At 34.8% G+C, this 17177-nt stretch overlaps 2 protein-coding genes across 3 annotated transcripts; both read left to right on the top strand.

Annotated features, from left to right (window-relative positions):
- The first annotated feature begins 3600 nt into the window (after window positions 1-3600).
- Window positions 3601-11636, top strand: ankrd6a (ankyrin repeat domain 6a). Of its 2 annotated transcripts, none has more exons than XM_059521004.1 (14): window positions 3601-3688; window positions 3906-4004; window positions 4243-4341; window positions 4891-4993; window positions 5115-5209; window positions 5560-5658; window positions 5817-5894; window positions 6198-6302; window positions 6512-6628; window positions 7316-7477; window positions 7549-7701; window positions 8594-8707; window positions 8794-9103; window positions 10326-11636. In XM_059521004.1, exons 1-14 carry the CDS (start codon window positions 3686-3688, stop codon window positions 10865-10867), a joined length of 2079 nt encoding a protein of 692 aa, XP_059376987.1. In that variant the 5' UTR covers window positions 3601-3685; the 3' UTR covers window positions 10868-11636. The 2 variants fall into 2 exon arrangements, with proteins under 2 accessions (XP_059376987.1, XP_059376986.1); XM_059521003.1 differs by having other exon boundaries at window positions 8791-9103.
- A 3067-nt stretch (window positions 11637-14703) lies between these two features.
- LOC132113368 (gap junction alpha-10 protein-like) lies at window positions 14704-16635 on the top strand. Its single transcript, XM_059521157.1, has 2 exons — window positions 14704-14835; window positions 15172-16635. Exon 2 carries the CDS (start codon window positions 15193-15195, stop codon window positions 16633-16635), a length of 1443 nt encoding a protein of 480 aa, XP_059377140.1. The 5' UTR covers window positions 14704-14835; window positions 15172-15192.
- Window positions 16636-17177: the final 542 nt, after the last annotated feature.

Here is a 17177-nt window from a genome sequence, read left to right as displayed (position 1 = left end):
ATAGAGAATGGTTGTATTAGAGGGTCAATTAAAAAAATAATAGTAGAGCACAATATTTTACTAACACAACCATAATTATAATACTGCAGTAGCCTATATATATGGGGGGGGGGGGTATATATTTATACATATTTATTACATAATATGTAATAAAAATAATAGACATCCAACACTTACAATAATTGACAATAATAATTATAATTGTTTATTATTATTATTATTATTATTATGTAAAAATGAATTAATTTAAAAATGAATAATTATTAAATTATTATCCAAAATGTTTTATGATCTTAAAATATATATTCTATTTAATTCAAATTAAATATATATTTCGTAGCCAAGATGACCTCTTACGTTTGAGTAGAAGCTGAAGGCCTACATCTGTCCGCGCCGCTTGATGGCGCTGTAAGTGCTGTGATCTTAGCACTCGGTAACTATTTACGGTATAGAGAAGAATAAAGCACGATTATGAGAGAGGAGTCTAATTTCTCTTCATGTTCACCGATGCATAGTATAATTCTCTAGTTTAGCTCTAATTCTGTTGAAAGCAAACCTCCAGTCTCAAACTTTATTGTTGTACATACTTTGTACTGATGTTCCAATAGACCTTACAACCAAATAAGGGAGCATCCAATGGATTGCATAATACGGAAATAAAGACAATTGCTTCAGAGAGCTGCACACTCTTACTGATTCATCAGGGTCATAACCAGTCTGTTTATCTTCAAATGATTTTTTCAGCTAATATTCTGAAATATGTTTAAGATCTTCTCATCAGAGAGTTTGTATGCAGGTTTGAAGTTTGAAAAAAATCACGGATGCCTTAAAGGCAAGATAAAGAATAGGTAGAGGTATATAACGTTGTAACATACTGTACAGTGACCCCAGCTTGAACTCCAGCTCATCTTCTCTTGATAGCCTCGTATTGTGGTCTCACAGGATTTGACCTACTGCAATACCTCTGCTTCTGTGCAGCCACATTTGTAATTTAAAAAATGTAAAAAAAATATCATTTTTAAAACATTTTTGTAATGCCCACAATATGTACAGATAAAGTAATCTACATAAATATAAACTATATTGCACGGGTACAGTATATTATACATGGAGTATATTGAAATAAATGATTAAACACAGAGATATTTAATGCAGACCTGCTGTTGCCAGATGCTATTGTTGCTTAGTGACATCCAATTATTGAGTGATTTCAACAGCCTGATTTGAATGTGTTATATTTTGTTTTGTTCTTAGCAGATTGTGGTTCAGTTTAAGCTTCGAGATCAGTTGATTATCCACGAGGCTCGAGTTATAAGCAGAAAGACTGCCATAACTGGAGCTTTACATCTGTACTGATTCTAAATTCCATAATAAACTATAATATACTATAAAAGAACTACAGTATATGCTGAAACAATACATTTACATTGACTTATTAAATGCTGCATTAAAATAATAATAATAATAATATTTTAAAATGACACAAAATGTTGAGTTAAACATTTATTATTATTATTGGAATGTCTGGAGAGCATTTCCTGGTTGTTTTCCTCAGATGAGCACAGATTGTATCTTCTTGGGAATTATTTCATGATACCTAACATGGATCCACCCACCTGGCCTTCAAACACTTCATTTTCGTGTTATCTTAATACATATCTTAATTTCCCTGTGGACGGAGTAATGCAATATTCATGAAACCACATGATGAATGTGGCCATGATAACAAACTGCATAAGCAAAACACACAAATCCAGAAATGCTGTATTTTTGTGACTGCATGCAACATTTCGACCCACTTAAAACTCCCAGAAGTTGCTTTTACATTCTTCATGATGACTTCAAAGGAGATACATTGATAGTAGAAGGTCATTAATACAGCACTGCTGTGTTGAGAGTTGATGTCTTTATTCTAGGATCTGAGAGAAGTTGAAGACATTGATATCTCTGTCTTCTTGACATTCAGACTTAATCTGTTTGTTTTATCGTAAAATATTTGTATTCCCAATTTATGGGTTCTTTTTCGAATGCAATAATATTATATAATCTGCATTACATCATTTGCTCACTCATGGATCCTCTGCAGTAATTAATTTTAATTTGTGAGCTATTTCCAATACTTTTAATATTTAAGAACAAAGGTTTTACAATGCAGCATACCATTTATAATTCATGAATTTGACTAAGGGTTATAAGAACCAAGCATTTCATGAACTGCTGAGCAGCATGCAACAGTAGTATCGCTTTTTCTATTTGACTAGTAAAATAGACACCAGAGCTCTTTTCCATCTGTGCTACTATGTCCCAGCTGTATAGCTTTTAGGACTCACATCTGGGGCATCTTGCTAAACCCATGAGATCAAACTCAGCAACTCTTCAATCTTACTCTCTAGCACATTTGGCCCAGGCTATTAATGTGTCCTTTGTTTAATGCATATTTGTAAGCTGTTTTCACCAATCTCTCTAATGCCTCAATGTTTGCTATATGCATCTAAATAAATCTTCAGCGAGAGAATGAGATCATCACATGCTCTTTTCTGAGAAATACACAAGCCAATGCAATTCAAAGAATCAGTGCTGATTCTTGAGACATGTTACAAAAAGGACCCATTTTCATTTTGAATGTTATTATACATGAATATACCATTTAGCATTTTCAGTTGCTAGTTTTAGTCATTTTATTTTATATATTTAGCTTCTATTTTTGTTTTAAAGTTTTAGTACTTCATGTTATTTCAGTTCTAGTATGTGTGTGTATAATTGTATTTAAGCTTTTCGGTTAACAATCATTTTTAATAGTTTTAGTCAATTTAGTCAATTTTATTTTATTTTTTTCTTATACAATAATAACTGATAACTGATAAGAGATGACCACTATAGATTTATTTTATTGAAGATTTAAATAAAAAAAAACTCATGCAGATTCATATATATTGAGTAAAAATAAGAAATATCAAGTAATCATAATTGCCAGACATTTGTAAAAAATAAAATAATAATTACTATAAAAATAATAAAACTTTTTTTCAGATTTATAAAAATCTGGATAACCTGAGAGTCAGCCTTTTGATGATTAGATTATTAGTCTTAAATCAAATATTTTAAGAAAAGTTAATATATGGAGCTAAAAATCTCTTTATATCCTGTAGTCTCAATTGATTTTTTTATAGGCAAATGCTTGAGTTGCAATTATTTACAATATTTTACATTACTATACACAATATCATCCTGCTGTTTTGACATTAAGTAAAAATACACATTTAGTGGAAAAATGCAAGAAAAGAATGTATATTTTCTCAATTTCTCAATTCCACTTGTTTTGTCCTAATTTAACCATTTAAAGACAGGCAAGAAATGAAAGCAAGAGCTTAAAACACAGAGATCGGATGGGTTTCATTCGTATCCAGAAATATTGCCTCTAATGTTAGACCTAAAGAAAAGACTACATTGAATCTCTCTCTGTTCCTGTGCGAGGGATTACCCACGTGACTCTTTTATTGTCAGTAAAGCCAGCTGGTCATACGCTCTCGGTCTGTAAGTCCCTGCGTGCGGGATTGTGGCGCATTTCTCTTATGTGAGCATGCGTGTCTTGTTTTGCACAGGACAGTTGCTGTGAGTTCACCTATTCTCACATAACAGTCACACAGAGGCAGGGGGTGGACGGCGGCCTGGAAGATGTAAACTCATGGTCTATCTCTTTTACTTTTAATTTCGACCATTACTCTCTTGAGTGAATGATAAGAAGGCTTAAGCCAATATTCTTGAGATTTTTGCTAAGGCCACAATTTGCAATCTTCTAGGAGAGTTTTTAATGTGGCTGATGTATGACCTCTGTTGGCCTTTGAGCTTAGATAGAATATACAGACAAACAGCAGTGCTAATGGATGTGTTTTTGTTTTTTCCAGGGTCATCAGACAGCCCTGCACCGGGCAGCTGTTGTGGGAAACCGTGACGCTATCTCTGCCCTCATCCATGGAGGCTGTGCACTTGATTTACAAGACAAGGTCTGTTTATTTGCATTACAAAAATCCTTATGTTGTTTCCCTAATAATCATTATATATCAGAATTGTTATTATTTATATGAATCAAGATTCCGGAATATTTAAATAAAACTGTCAGATGTAAATATCCAGACTATTGTTCATATCAATGCACAGGGAATGAGTTGATTTTGTTAACTAAAAACTGGTTAAATCAATGCTATAGAATCTGATTATTATTATTATTATTATTTTCATCAGGAAGGAAACACTGCTTTGCATGAGGTATCATGGCATGGGTTCAGTTCATGTGTAAAGTTACTGGTCAAAGCTGGGGCAGATGTCCAAGTGAAGAACAAAGTAAGTAATTTTCATGTGCATTATTTTCCATTTACTTTGAGATTAAAACAGATTTTTTATAAAAAAAAATATATTAAAAACATTTGTTACAAAAGAAGTTTCTTTAAAGACCCCAACCAATATTTTTAAGAGAAAACATTTTCATTTTGAAGCAGGAGATTCAAAAGCTATCAGCTTTGATTTATATTATTATCTAAAAAACAATTTAATGGGCTTTTCATTTAAAAATGTACATGTCCATAGATACACATATAACAGTTTATAGACATTATATGAAAAATAATCGGCACGGGACATGTACACTTTAAATTGGCTTTTTTTTTCAAAGCATTTTCCACGATTTTTTTATTCTTAAAAAATTCATATATCTGCTAAAAGTTTGTCCATTTTTCTATAGATAAACTGAAACTTAGCAGATAACAGATAACAGTAACAGATAACTAAAACCTGTTGAATTTAGAATCTCGGTTTTAGTGAATTCTGATGAATGATCCTTGCAATCAGTTTCTATTCCATTATTTAAACTGTATTATTATTTTATTTTTAAAGGCAGGAAACACACCTCTACATCTAGCGTGTCAGAATGGACATTCCCAGACCGCTCGAGTGCTACTACTAGGTGGAGCGATGCCTGACAGCAAAAACAATGCATGTGCACTTGTCTAAAATCATCACAATCTATTTTAAATGATTATATAAATTGCAAACTGAGAGTAAAAGTTCAATTTTAAATCCTGAAAAAGAAGTGCAATCATTTCTGTCCTTCCAGGCAGGTGACACATGCTTACACATTGCTGCACGCTACAATCACTTGGCCATGATTAAGATCCTCGTGGCTTCTTTCTGCTCCGTGGCTGAGAAAAACCAGGTCAGATCCTCATTCTGATTGTTTTGAATCCAGCACCAGTGTGGTTTACTTTTTGTGTCACTGCTGTGTCCTAGTTTCTAAATTATTTTGTCTACGCAATTATGCTATAAACTGCCAAAAGAAAACAACACTACATAATTAATTATGGCTTGTCTTACACTTCAACAAACCATAATAAAGTGGCACACAATGAAAAATAAACAAATAAACAAATAAACAAAATTAAAATGGTCTTTGTCTGCTTTAAACTGCTAGACTGTGGTTTAGACGACAGCATCTTTTACTGGTAATTGCTTACAATTACACCTTATTGTGGTCATAATCTTGTGGAAAATTGTTATATTTTACAGATAGGAGACACTGCGCTTCATGTCGCTGCTGCCCTAAATCACAAGAAAACTGTCAATCTGTTACTGGAAGCAGGAGCTGACGCAAACATCAAAAACAATGTAAGACATGTAATCTCATGATATACTTAAATCTCTTTATGATTGTATAGTTATTATGAAGGTAAGTTGTATTGAGGGCTGGGGTTGGACGATGCTATGGCTTCACAAATTGGACTGTAAAGAATGACAATTCATTTCCACACTAAATCTATCAACAGACAGGCCACACTGCTCTTGATAAAGCCCGGGACAATAACAACCGAGATTTGGCTATTCTGTTAGCAAAATCCAATCAGGTAAGTAATGTTGTTTATATATATATATATATATATATATATATATATATATATATATATATATATATATATATATAATTCAATTGAAAAATGTTGCTTTGGCATCTAGCTGACATAAAATAAGTTGAAGTTTTTTTTTTTTATATATTTTATTTTATTTCAGTTAACTTTTTTACATAACTATTTAGGTAGTTCGTTAGTTGCATGCATTCTGGTGTAGTTCCAGCATACCAGCAGGTGCTAAATAATATAATAATGTTTATTTTATCAGTAGCATAACTCAGGGTGTATGTCCCTGCTTAGGTGCAGCGGTTTGCTCGTGGAAGAACTGTGAGAAAACGAAGAGATGTCTTGCGGGCCCGGAGGAGAACTCAGTCCCTCCCCAGAGTTCATTCCTCCCGAGAGAAGGTGGAAAATTAAGATAAGATTCACCCATCTAGAACAACATCTGCGCTGTTGCAGATTCATTGTTTGTAATATGATTGGGGTCTAGGGGCCAGTGAGAAGAAAATGTCACATGTCTACTAAGCTTCCATAACCCTAAAAGAGATCAGAGGTCATGTGATTGTTTTCGCCTAAATATCCCTCTCGTGCTAAGCACTCCCTTCATTGTGCAGGACTGTACTGAAGTGGCAGAAGACACAAACAACAGTGATCAAGTACATCAAACTGAACGGAAAACAGCAACTCTGAGCCCCGGCACGAGGAGAAAGATCAGGAGCCCAAGACAGGTAGTGATATTAAATTGATAATACCTATTATAATATTTAATACTGTAATATTATACTATATGCCAACATACCGTGTTAATGTATGTTGATATTTAGAGGGTTTATTTTGCAGTAATGACTGTGCATTATTCAGCTTATTAAATGGCTTACTATCTTATAAATAAATAAGAACTATTGATTTATATACTATTTTAATAATATTGATATTAAAACAATTTACAGATTGTTACAAAAATTTTAGAGAAATATATTAACTTGCATCCATATATAGTGGCAATTTTGTTTAATTATACTCAAAATTATTATATTATTTTACAATACTAAAATGATGACATTGCATTATTCTGCTTCTCATTAGGCTTAATAACGTAAAAAAAACAGTAACTTGTTTTTTTTTTAAATTAATAAAATCTTAATCTTTATAACAAATCTTAATAAATCTTAATTTTACTATTAAAGCAATTTTGTGATCATGCATGTCTTAAACATATTAACAATTTTTTTTAATAATCTGAATTATAATCAGGTAAACTATTTTTGTCTTAAAACAAGTTCATTTAAATGTTAACACAGTTTTAGCTGAGACATTTTACCTGATAATGATGGTCTTTAAAAATTCCTGCTCTAGCATGAACATTTAAAAAAGTACTCTGTCCAGTAATTCTAAATATGTTTTTGTGGTTAATAAAGTTGGAACATGTGTTTCGGAGAGAGTATCAGCTCCATGAAAGAGGATCTCCATCCCAGAGAATAAAACACAGCAGCCCCAGCTCTCAGAAGGAAGAGGAAGCTCCTGGAAGAGTCTATCAGCTTTATACACTATACAGGGATAAAGATGGACAGATAAAGCAGGTAAACTCTACATTAGAGTTAGTGCAATGCATTTGTTTGTTTTAAACCTCTTAACCAGTGTCTGCAAACAGGCCCCTGTGAATGACTGTCGTTGTAAGCCCCTCATTAAAACTCTGGAGAATAAGCTGGAAGCCGCAAAGATGGAGATACGGTCAGAAATTCACACTGTCCAAGAGGAGATCAACTGCAGGCTGGGCAGAATAGAGCACAAAAACAAGCACCAGGTTTGTCGTTTGCTGTGATATTGCAACTTTTTTGTTTAAAATTTCCTTCATGTCTTGCAAAATATCTATCTAACCTCTAGATTTGGAGATGAAACCCATACATTATGGATATTACTTTTTAAAAGTTTGGTAATATTTTTTTACGAATATTTTTATAAAATGTCTCTTAAGCTTACAAGAGCTGCATTTTGATTAAAAAATACAGTAAAATATAGTAATACTGTAAAATATTATTACAATTTAAAATAACTGTATTCTATTTTATTCTATTTTAAAATGTAATGTATTCCTGTGCTGACAAAGCAGAATTTTCAGCAGCCATTAGTCCAGTGTTACGTGATCATTTAGAAATTATTCCAATATGCTGAATTGGAATTTTTTTTTTTTATTATTTTATTTCTTTAAATATTATCAATATTAATAATAGCTGTTGCTTTAATATAATTATGGAAAATGTGATACTTTTTTATGCTTATTTGATTAATAGAAATTATTTGAATTGTTTAATTCATAATAAGACTATTTGAAATATTAATCTTTTGTAACATTGTCTTTACTGTCACTTTTGATCAGTTTTATGCATCCTCGTTGAATGAAAGTATTGTATTGGAGAGAAAAAAAAGGGGGAAAAATCTTAATGACCCTGAACTTTTGAATGGTAGTTTAATATAAATAAAAAATAACTTAAAAAGATTATTAATAAATTGTCATTCTAGGAATTTGAATGAAAAATGTATTTGAAAAATGTATATGAATATAAGTAGTGCCATTAAATAACTTCCAAGAAGAAAGACTTGACTTGGATAAAATAAATTGGAAAATCACTTTCAAAACCAGTGGCAGTGAAAATATGGGGGAGGGGTGTTAGAGACTCGTATCTCAATCTGTTCAGATAAAAGTTCTTGAGAAACTCACACAGGAGCGTGTGACGGCTGAGGGGATGGAGTGTCATTATCGAATAAATCAGAGAGCCACCCTGGAACGCATGGAGGGTGAGAGAAAACAGGTACAACACCATTAGAGAAGAGATGCACGACCACAATCACATCAGACTAGACATGATTGATTGCTCTGTTTTTATCTTACAAGCAGGTAGCTGCTACCAATGCTGTGAAAAGCTGGTGCATGTCTAAGATTCAGGATCTTGAAGTGCGAATGCCTGCAGAGACACCAAACTACAAACTTCTGCGCTCTCCGTCTGTGGATCAGTCTCTGGTGGATTCAGACCCCGAGGGTCTCCCGCTGCTGTCGCTCATCTCTGAGGGGAGCTCCAGCTCGCTGGCCACTTACGTCAATGTGTTACCCAGCCCAGGAGCAGGACCTAACAATGACGGGAAAAGTCTTGAATTTGGGGACCCCCGTGGGAGGAGATACTTTGAGATGAAGCTGAACGGTTCTTCAGGTTTGAAAAATGCCCTGATTTTTTTATTTTATTTCCATATTGTAATTTATATATATATATATATATATATATATATATATAGAGAGAGAGAGAGAGAGTGGTATTTTATTGTTATTTCCAGTAAAAAAATATCTAAACATCCTTAAAACAAGATGTACATTTAGCTAAAAATCATATTATATACATAAGATTTTAATATTAGATTTATTTTTAGAAAATGTATCTTGAATACACAAGTATTTTTATTGTATATATATATATATATATATATATATATATATTATTTTTTTTTCTTCATGAGAAACAAGAACTGAACTGACCTCCCCGACCTATTTGACTGCCATAATGTGGCATATTTCTGTGTAAAATGGGATATTTAAAAAGCTGAATGGCTCTTCAGGTTTGAAAACATGCATTTAAAAAGTATTTTATCAGTATCATTATTTCTAGTAAAAATAAATAAACATCCTTAAAACAGGATGTACATTTAAATAAGAAGCCTGTTTTTAGAAATGTTATCTTAACTGCAATGTTTTTTTATTATATTCATAATATTTTTTTTTATATTTTTTTCACTCATGTTAAGTAAACGTGAACTGATCTCCCCAACCCATTGTACTACCACAATGTGACATATTTCTGAGTAAAACTGTATACTCAAATAATATAAAAACAAAATCATATTTTTTATCACTATTATTCCCAGTATAAATATCTAAAAATGTACTGGTACATTTAACTAAGAAGTAAATTATAAATGTATGTTAAGCTGTTAAGAATTGTTTTTAGAAAATATATATTTGTTTCACTTATGTTAAAGTGAACATGAAGTGGCCTCCCCAACCAATTTTATTGCCATAACGTGACATACTGTATTTCTGAGTGTACCAGGATAGTCAAAATTAAGAATCACTGATTAATTGCTCATAAAGACCAAACAAAATATTTTAAGAAAGTAAATACGTTTTTTTTTCTTTTTTTTCAAATTGACTTTAGAGCACTTTTTTTTTTATCATGTTCACTTTTTTATTATATTAAGTGATTTTTTGTTTTTATTAAGCTCTACTCTAAAATAAGACCTGATTTAAATGAGTAAAATATATTTAATAAGAGTACATAACAGTCAGAAAGATATATAATATATATATATATATATATATATATATATATATATATATATATATATATATATATATATTAATATCTTTCTACATTAATACAGGGGAATATCGTAACCTGACAGCTCCTTCAAAGGTCAAACACAAACCTCTATCACGGAAGCTGGCGACTGCTGACCCCAAGTGGCACCGAGCAGAAGCGCAGGAAGTTGATGTCTCAAAGTGCAGGTCGGACAAATGGGAAGAACTCTGTGACAGCAGTGGCAGCAGCAGCCTGTCCACATCCAGCAAGCGTTTTAACGCCAGCGATACAGAACCAGCACCCGGCCCGGCCTGGAAACACAGCAGGCACCTAAAGGACAGGATTCAAGCACATCACGCACAAACCCTGCAGAGCAACACCATGAAGACCCTGGAGGTCACCTTCACCCAAGAGCGGGCAAACTTGCACGCCATGGAGGTGACACAGTGTTTCTTTGAGACGGTCTCCACACAGCTGGAACGCTGGTACGAGAGGAAGATCCAGGAAGCGCAGAAGGTGGCAGAAGAGAAAGCTCTGCAGGACAGAGCCAGTCTACTGGAGAGGATCAGCATCCTGGAGGAAGAGCTACAGAAGCTTTGCACTAACACTAATATAAACTCTTGACACATATGATGCTACATATGCCTAGATCCCTTGATTCCACCTATTCGTAAGTCATGGCCATATAAATGGGATTGGAGCTTTGTAAAAACTATAGTAAAACACTACAGTAAAGTTTCATTTCGACAATGGCAGCAATTATTATGGGTAGGTTGAGGTTAAGCTAATGTCACAATGATTCTAATGCTATGTTAGCGAACTGAGTATTTCTTTGCTCATTGTTAAGTCAAAGTTCACCCATATTAACATTTCACAATATTAACATTTTCCTCGCAATTTTTTATTTTTTATTTTTTTGTGTTCCAAGGAGGAAAGAAAATCATACAGTTCGGGATGGCAACATAGTGAGTAAAAATGGACAGAATTTGTATATTTGTATAAACTATTACTTTAAATGTGAATAAAATATCTTCACTCCAACAATTTGGAGTTAGTTTTTGTGGATTAAAATATTGTAAATTAGGTGAATTTCAGTCAGTTGATTCTTAATGACTAGGTGAAAGACCTTTCTTTTAATCCTAGATGGAATTACTTTAAGTTACATAGTTCTGTTCTTGAAAAAATCTAATATATTGTTTGGTTTTTCAGTCTGTGTACCTGTATAAAATATAATTAAAATGTATTTAAAAAATTGCAATTATAGTTGCTCAACTTGAGAATGAAGAGAACTGTTTAAAATGCATGCAAGACTGGAGTCTGTTTTGTTGTGATTGATAATACATGAGAATTCATGCCATACATGTGAAATCTATTAAATGTTCGGTGAGTCAAATGTTGTATAACACTCAGTTCATGACCCACCATGATCTCTGCAGCACAGCATTTCTGTTAGTTAGTTGCTCTAACAGGTCAGATGCATCATATACAGTGTCATATTTCATTAGTGAATCTCATCTTTTTATAAACAACTTATATATTTTCCACTAAATGATTAATAATCATGTTCACTACAAAGTTGACGTTGAAAACTATCTTATACTTTGAGACTCAAGCACAAGGCTAAAATAATTAAACTAAAAATTGCAATCCTCAAAGTCTAACATTATTTTTAGATGTTTTCAAGGGAATGCTTTCACGCTCTGTTCTTTACCCCGTTTCACATCCTAAACCTCTTCTCAGTAAATATCCGCGGGCGTGCTGGAATCTCATTATCTCTACAGTCAGATCAGAGCTGCACGAGTCTATATTGATTGAAATGGATCAGAGTGGAGTAATCTATCAGCATGGTGGACATCCATCCCACTGCCTCCATCCATTTTCAAACTCCCACCACAAACAACAAAATGTATCTACTGTACACTACAACACAATAAAAGACTGTTATACATTACTACAGACTGAAATACTTAGATTTTTTTTTAATAGTATTTAAATTGTCAGTAAAACTGAACAAAGAAACAAAAATATATAATTGACTCCATAGGCTAATAGCTAAGCCTAGTAATCTATAAAAACATCCTTTTTAATAAACAAAGCTCTCACTTAATGAAATTGATCTCTTTGTTACGACTTTGTTTATGATGCTAGATTTCACAAAAGTGCAGAATTTAGTTTGAGAGGTGCACTGAATGTAACTCAGGTTTTTCAGCGATGAATCATTTGTACACCTCTGATTGGCCAACCCGTTTATAAACTCAACAGAATAATGCACAGGATTAAATCGCTTGGGGGACAGGGGTCAGGAACCCCCAATCTGAGGGTTGTCCCTCAAAAAATATCGCTACAAACGATAACTGATATAAGGCTAATTGTACACCTAACGTTACCAGTGTGTTGGGTTTTGCTCAATATGATTTTAAGTGGCAGATCAGTGGGCTTGCTGGATTGAATATCTAAATATGAGATGTCCTCATTCCCAAACGAAAATTAAATTGCCTACTGTGTGGAGGACACACAATAATTTAATAGTTATAATATGACAGCATTGTTAACCTATGAACCGAACTCATATTTAAACTAGGTATCGCCCTTGGAATCATGTGTGATTGGTTACAATGCACAAAGTAGCATAAAAATATGATGCAACAAGCCTGTACGGAGTCACTAATACGGATAAATTCTCACAAATTTCAGTAATTTATGGGATTGACAACAGCATTCTAGAACTAACAACCTCATCAATTTTCAGGACTCAGAACCATATTTTCTGTAAAGTCCTGTGGTGTGAATAGAACCATTCTGGGTTGCATTTGCCAAAAGCATCGTAATCCTAAATTGATTGTAGAACCAATTTTCACCAAGGAGCTACGATCAATTTAGGATTACAAAGCTTTTGGGAAACGCAGCCCCAGACAACCATTTGTCTGGCATGTCACACATTGCGAGAGCCACTCCATCACTGTGTGAACAGGAAATTTATATACTCACATCTAATTTAAGAACTGACAGTGTGAACAGCTAATATCAGAGCATTGTGCCTGCTGCTAACAGGTCTTTCACACTATGATAGCTTTATCTCTTGTATAACTTTGCATTGACCTTTTTCTCATATAAGTTAAACTCAAATCAATATTTAATGTAGATTTATTTACTTGGTGAACAGCCACATAAAAAAGTGGATAAATAAACCTTCACAATGGTATAAAAATGACAGGGTTTATTTTGGGATAATGACCATGTAGGTTTCAGCACATGTACTCTATTGTATATGAATGTTTTTGCACTTGAAATATAATTTCCCCTTGTTGCAATGCCCTACGACCTGTTCCTCAGTGCATATTTTGGCCCTAACCAAGGCTATTAGATCAAATGAAACACCGCAGAATAAAGACCAGTAGATGGTTTTCTGCCATTCGCTTGGTACCATATGAACTCATTATGTAATGCGACATCCCTGATGTGACTTTCTGGAATTTGCAGTTCAAGCTTCTGCAAGGGAAAATCAAATCAATCTCTCATTGACTCTGTCAGCATGTGATGGAAAGCTAATTAAAGGCCCTGAGGAAAGGCTGGTCATTTTGTGAAACGTAGTGTGATCGGCGAGATGATCCAGTTGTGCAATGCCTGAAAGGTTCGTGCAGGGACGAATCAGGATAACAAAATCACGTGCATGTGCTGATTGGTGGATCATGGCTTGCCTTGTTCTCCCCGGTTGTTTTAATATAAAATCATGATTTTTTTTTTATTAATTGCTATTGGATTTATAGGGTAAATGCACAATACTGTGCAAATATGCTTTTAATGAGATTTGTGCCACATACAACTAGAAAAAAGAACACGCTAAACAAATCACTGCAGTATTGATGGATTGAGTTTAGGAGGGGGGAGCTGATGCAATCGAGTGCAAGGTCTTTCATTTGACATTGAGTGCTTGCAAACGTAAACAACATGGAAAGCTTCGGCACAAGCTCAAAGTGGAACACAAAGGAAAACGGTGAAATAGAGTTGATAAATTCCACATGCATCGTTTTGTTCTAGGCACAGGGTTAGATAAAAAGATCAGCTTTTGAAAACTCCATTTAACAGACTGGGCTTGAATTGACTAGAATTATAATTACACAAAAGATGAATGGTTAAATAGGATGGACATGCATGCTTACAAAAGTTTGAAACCCATTTTCTTGTTCGAGTCAACATGGTAGTACTGGGTTTGCTTAAATGTGGTTTGCTGGAGTGCAATATCGTGAAATTTTATGTGGTAGAATATTGTATTGACTGCATGAGGGACTTTTGGTTGGTTGGCATTGCGGGCAACTTTTTATGTGTGTGGGGGTGCTGTTTTCAGCAAATTGCTTGATAAGATCTGCCATGGGGCATTGTCCCGTCAGTTTCTGATCAATTTCTACATCCTGTGAACTCACTGCATGCAACAACTGTGGGGAACATTCACTGTAGCCAACATTATGCAGAGAGACTGGCTGCACTTTAATGTGCAAACTCCATGGCTGTAAAATGAAGGAATGATGTTCCTTATCGGGGAAAACATGCTTGTTTATATTCCAAGGAAACTAGACAGCAAATCCCACTGAAATGTAAGTTGATTTTAGTTTGGTTTGTGCTTACATAGGAACTGTTTGTGCATGACTTTCTAAACTTGAAATTCCTCAAACATGCTTTTCTTGTTTGTCGAATGCCTACAAAATGCATGATAACTAATGCATGAATGCAGAAAAAATAAGAATGAACCAACTCAGTAGAATCAAGTCCATTGTACCATGTGCATGACTTTCTAGACTTGGAATTTAAATGTCAAACTTGCTTGTCGAATGCATGCAGAAATTCTTATGCATGACGGCTAATGCATGAATACAGAAATCTAAAGAATAAACCAACTTGAATGTTAGGCTAAACTCCTATTTTTTTTTAAGCACGGACATGTGGCGGTGAAGATGGGGGACTGGAACTTGTTGGGGAGCATTTTAGAGGAGGTTCATATTCACTCCACCATCGTGGGTAAAATCTGGCTGACCATCCTGTTCATATTTCGGATGCTGGTTCTTGGAGTGGCGGCCGAGGATGTTTGGGTGGACGAGCAAAGTGAGTTCGTCTGCAACACGGACCAGCCGGGATGCAAGAACGTTTGCTACGACCAAGCATTCCCGATATCGCTCATTCGCTTTTGGGTACTGCAGATCATTTTTGTTTCCTCGCCTTCGCTGGTATACATGGGACATGCTCTGTACCGACTGAGGGCTTTGGAGAAAGAACGGCACAGGAGGAAAATCCAGCTGAGAGCTGAGCTGGAAGAGACGGAAGGCCTCTTGGAGGAGCACAAGAAGTTGGAGAAGGAACTGAGGAAGCTAGAAGAGCAGAGGAAAATTAGGAAGGCTCCTCTGAGGGGCTCCTTGCTGCGCACATATATAATTCATATCCTTACCAGATCAGTGGTGGAAGTGGCGTTCATTATAGGACAGTATATCTTATATGGGATTGGACTGGATCCTTTGTACAAGTGTGAGAGGGTGCCTTGCCCAAACAGCGTGGACTGTTACGTCTCCAGGCCGACTGAGAAGACCATCTTCATGGTTTTCATGATTGTCATAGGAGGGGTTTCGTTGTTCCTGAACCTCTTGGAAATATCCCACCTGGGGGTTAAAAAAATTAAACAGACTCTAAGCGGTCTCCAGTTCATCGAGGACGACAGTCTTTGCAAAACCAAACACTCGACCATTCAGCAACTGTGCGTAATGACGAATATGTCTCCCCAGAAAAACCCGCAGTTGAAAACTTTTATTCCGCAGGGGCAAACGGACCCTCCGCTGTTCTTAACCAGTGCTTACATCGGCTCGAGCAACAACATGTTGCAGCACAACAGTTTCGCTGCGGCCACCCTCCCGGTGTCCTGCATAACCCAGCAGCCCCGGCAAATGCGCCAGCCTAGCCAGGGAATGATCCATGAACTGCACTCCCAAGGGTCCATGGAGTTACTAGAGGACCGGGAAAACCGCGACAAGCATCTAGAGAGCAGTAACGGCTCAGAGAGGGATGTTAGGCCTTTAAACTCGGGTCATCTGGGTCCTGAGGGTCATATGGAAATACCAGCCTGCCTTCGCAATGCTCTGCACAGGCCCAGCCGTGTGCCAGACCTAGGAGACAACACTGTGGAGTCCTCCGAGAGCGACTTCTGTCCGCCCAACAGGAAAGCCAGTTTCATGGTCCGCATGCCCTCAGACAGTATTTCAGGCAGTCCATCATGTCCCTCCACAAGGAGTTCAGAGTCCGAGCTAGGCTCCCTCAACGACCTGCCCATGAACCCACCACCAGGGGGAGGACGACGGATGTCTATGGCAAGTAGAAGCAAACGACACCCAGCTACTGAGCTGGTCATATAAAAGCTTCCTTTCCAAAATTACTTTTGGGAATTTTATTGTGGATCAGAATTTTATTTCTTTTTCTCAAGATGAGATTATGCCAGCTACATTCAAGAAATTGAATTGGATTGATTATAATAAATTGGAAAAACAATCAATGCTCTGTAATAATATATAAATAATCATAGATTGTTGATTATAATAAATTGGAAAAACAATCAATGATCTGTAATAATATATAAATAATCATTGATTATTGATTATAATAAATTGGAAAAACAATCAATGATCTGTAATAATATATAAATAATCATTGATTATTGATTATAATAAATTGGAAAAACAATCAATGATCTGTAATAATATATAAATAATCATTGATTATTGATTATAATAAATTGGAAAAACAATCAATGATCTGTAATAATATATAAATAATCATAGATTGTTGATTATAATAAATTGGAAAAACAATCAATGATCTGTAATAATATATAAATAATCAGTAATAACATTTTCTATGTTTTTATTTACATATATATTTTATGTTAACATTATGAGTA

This window comes from Carassius carassius, chromosome 32 (genome assembly GCF_963082965.1).
Source record: "Carassius carassius chromosome 32, fCarCar2.1, whole genome shotgun sequence".
Lineage (NCBI taxonomy): Eukaryota > Metazoa > Chordata > Actinopteri > Cypriniformes > Cyprinidae > Carassius > Carassius carassius.
The sequence above is the reverse complement of the archived record's forward strand: the minus strand, read 5'-3'. Positions and strand labels throughout refer to the sequence as shown.

Bases quoted from the DNA above. Each gene is read 5' to 3' on its own strand.
- ankrd6a (XM_059521003.1), top strand. The intron at 5,210-5,559 runs GTCAGATCCTCA...TATATTTTACAG, and splicing joins CCGTGGCTGAGAAAAACCAG to ATAGGAGACACTGCGCTTCA. The intron at 5,659-5,816 runs GTAAGACATGTA...ATCTATCAACAG, and splicing joins ACGCAAACATCAAAAACAAT to ACAGGCCACACTGCTCTTGA.
- LOC132113368 (XM_059521157.1), top strand. From the start codon at position 15,193: ATGGGGGACTGGAACTTGTTGGGGAGCATTTTAGAGGAGGTTCATATT.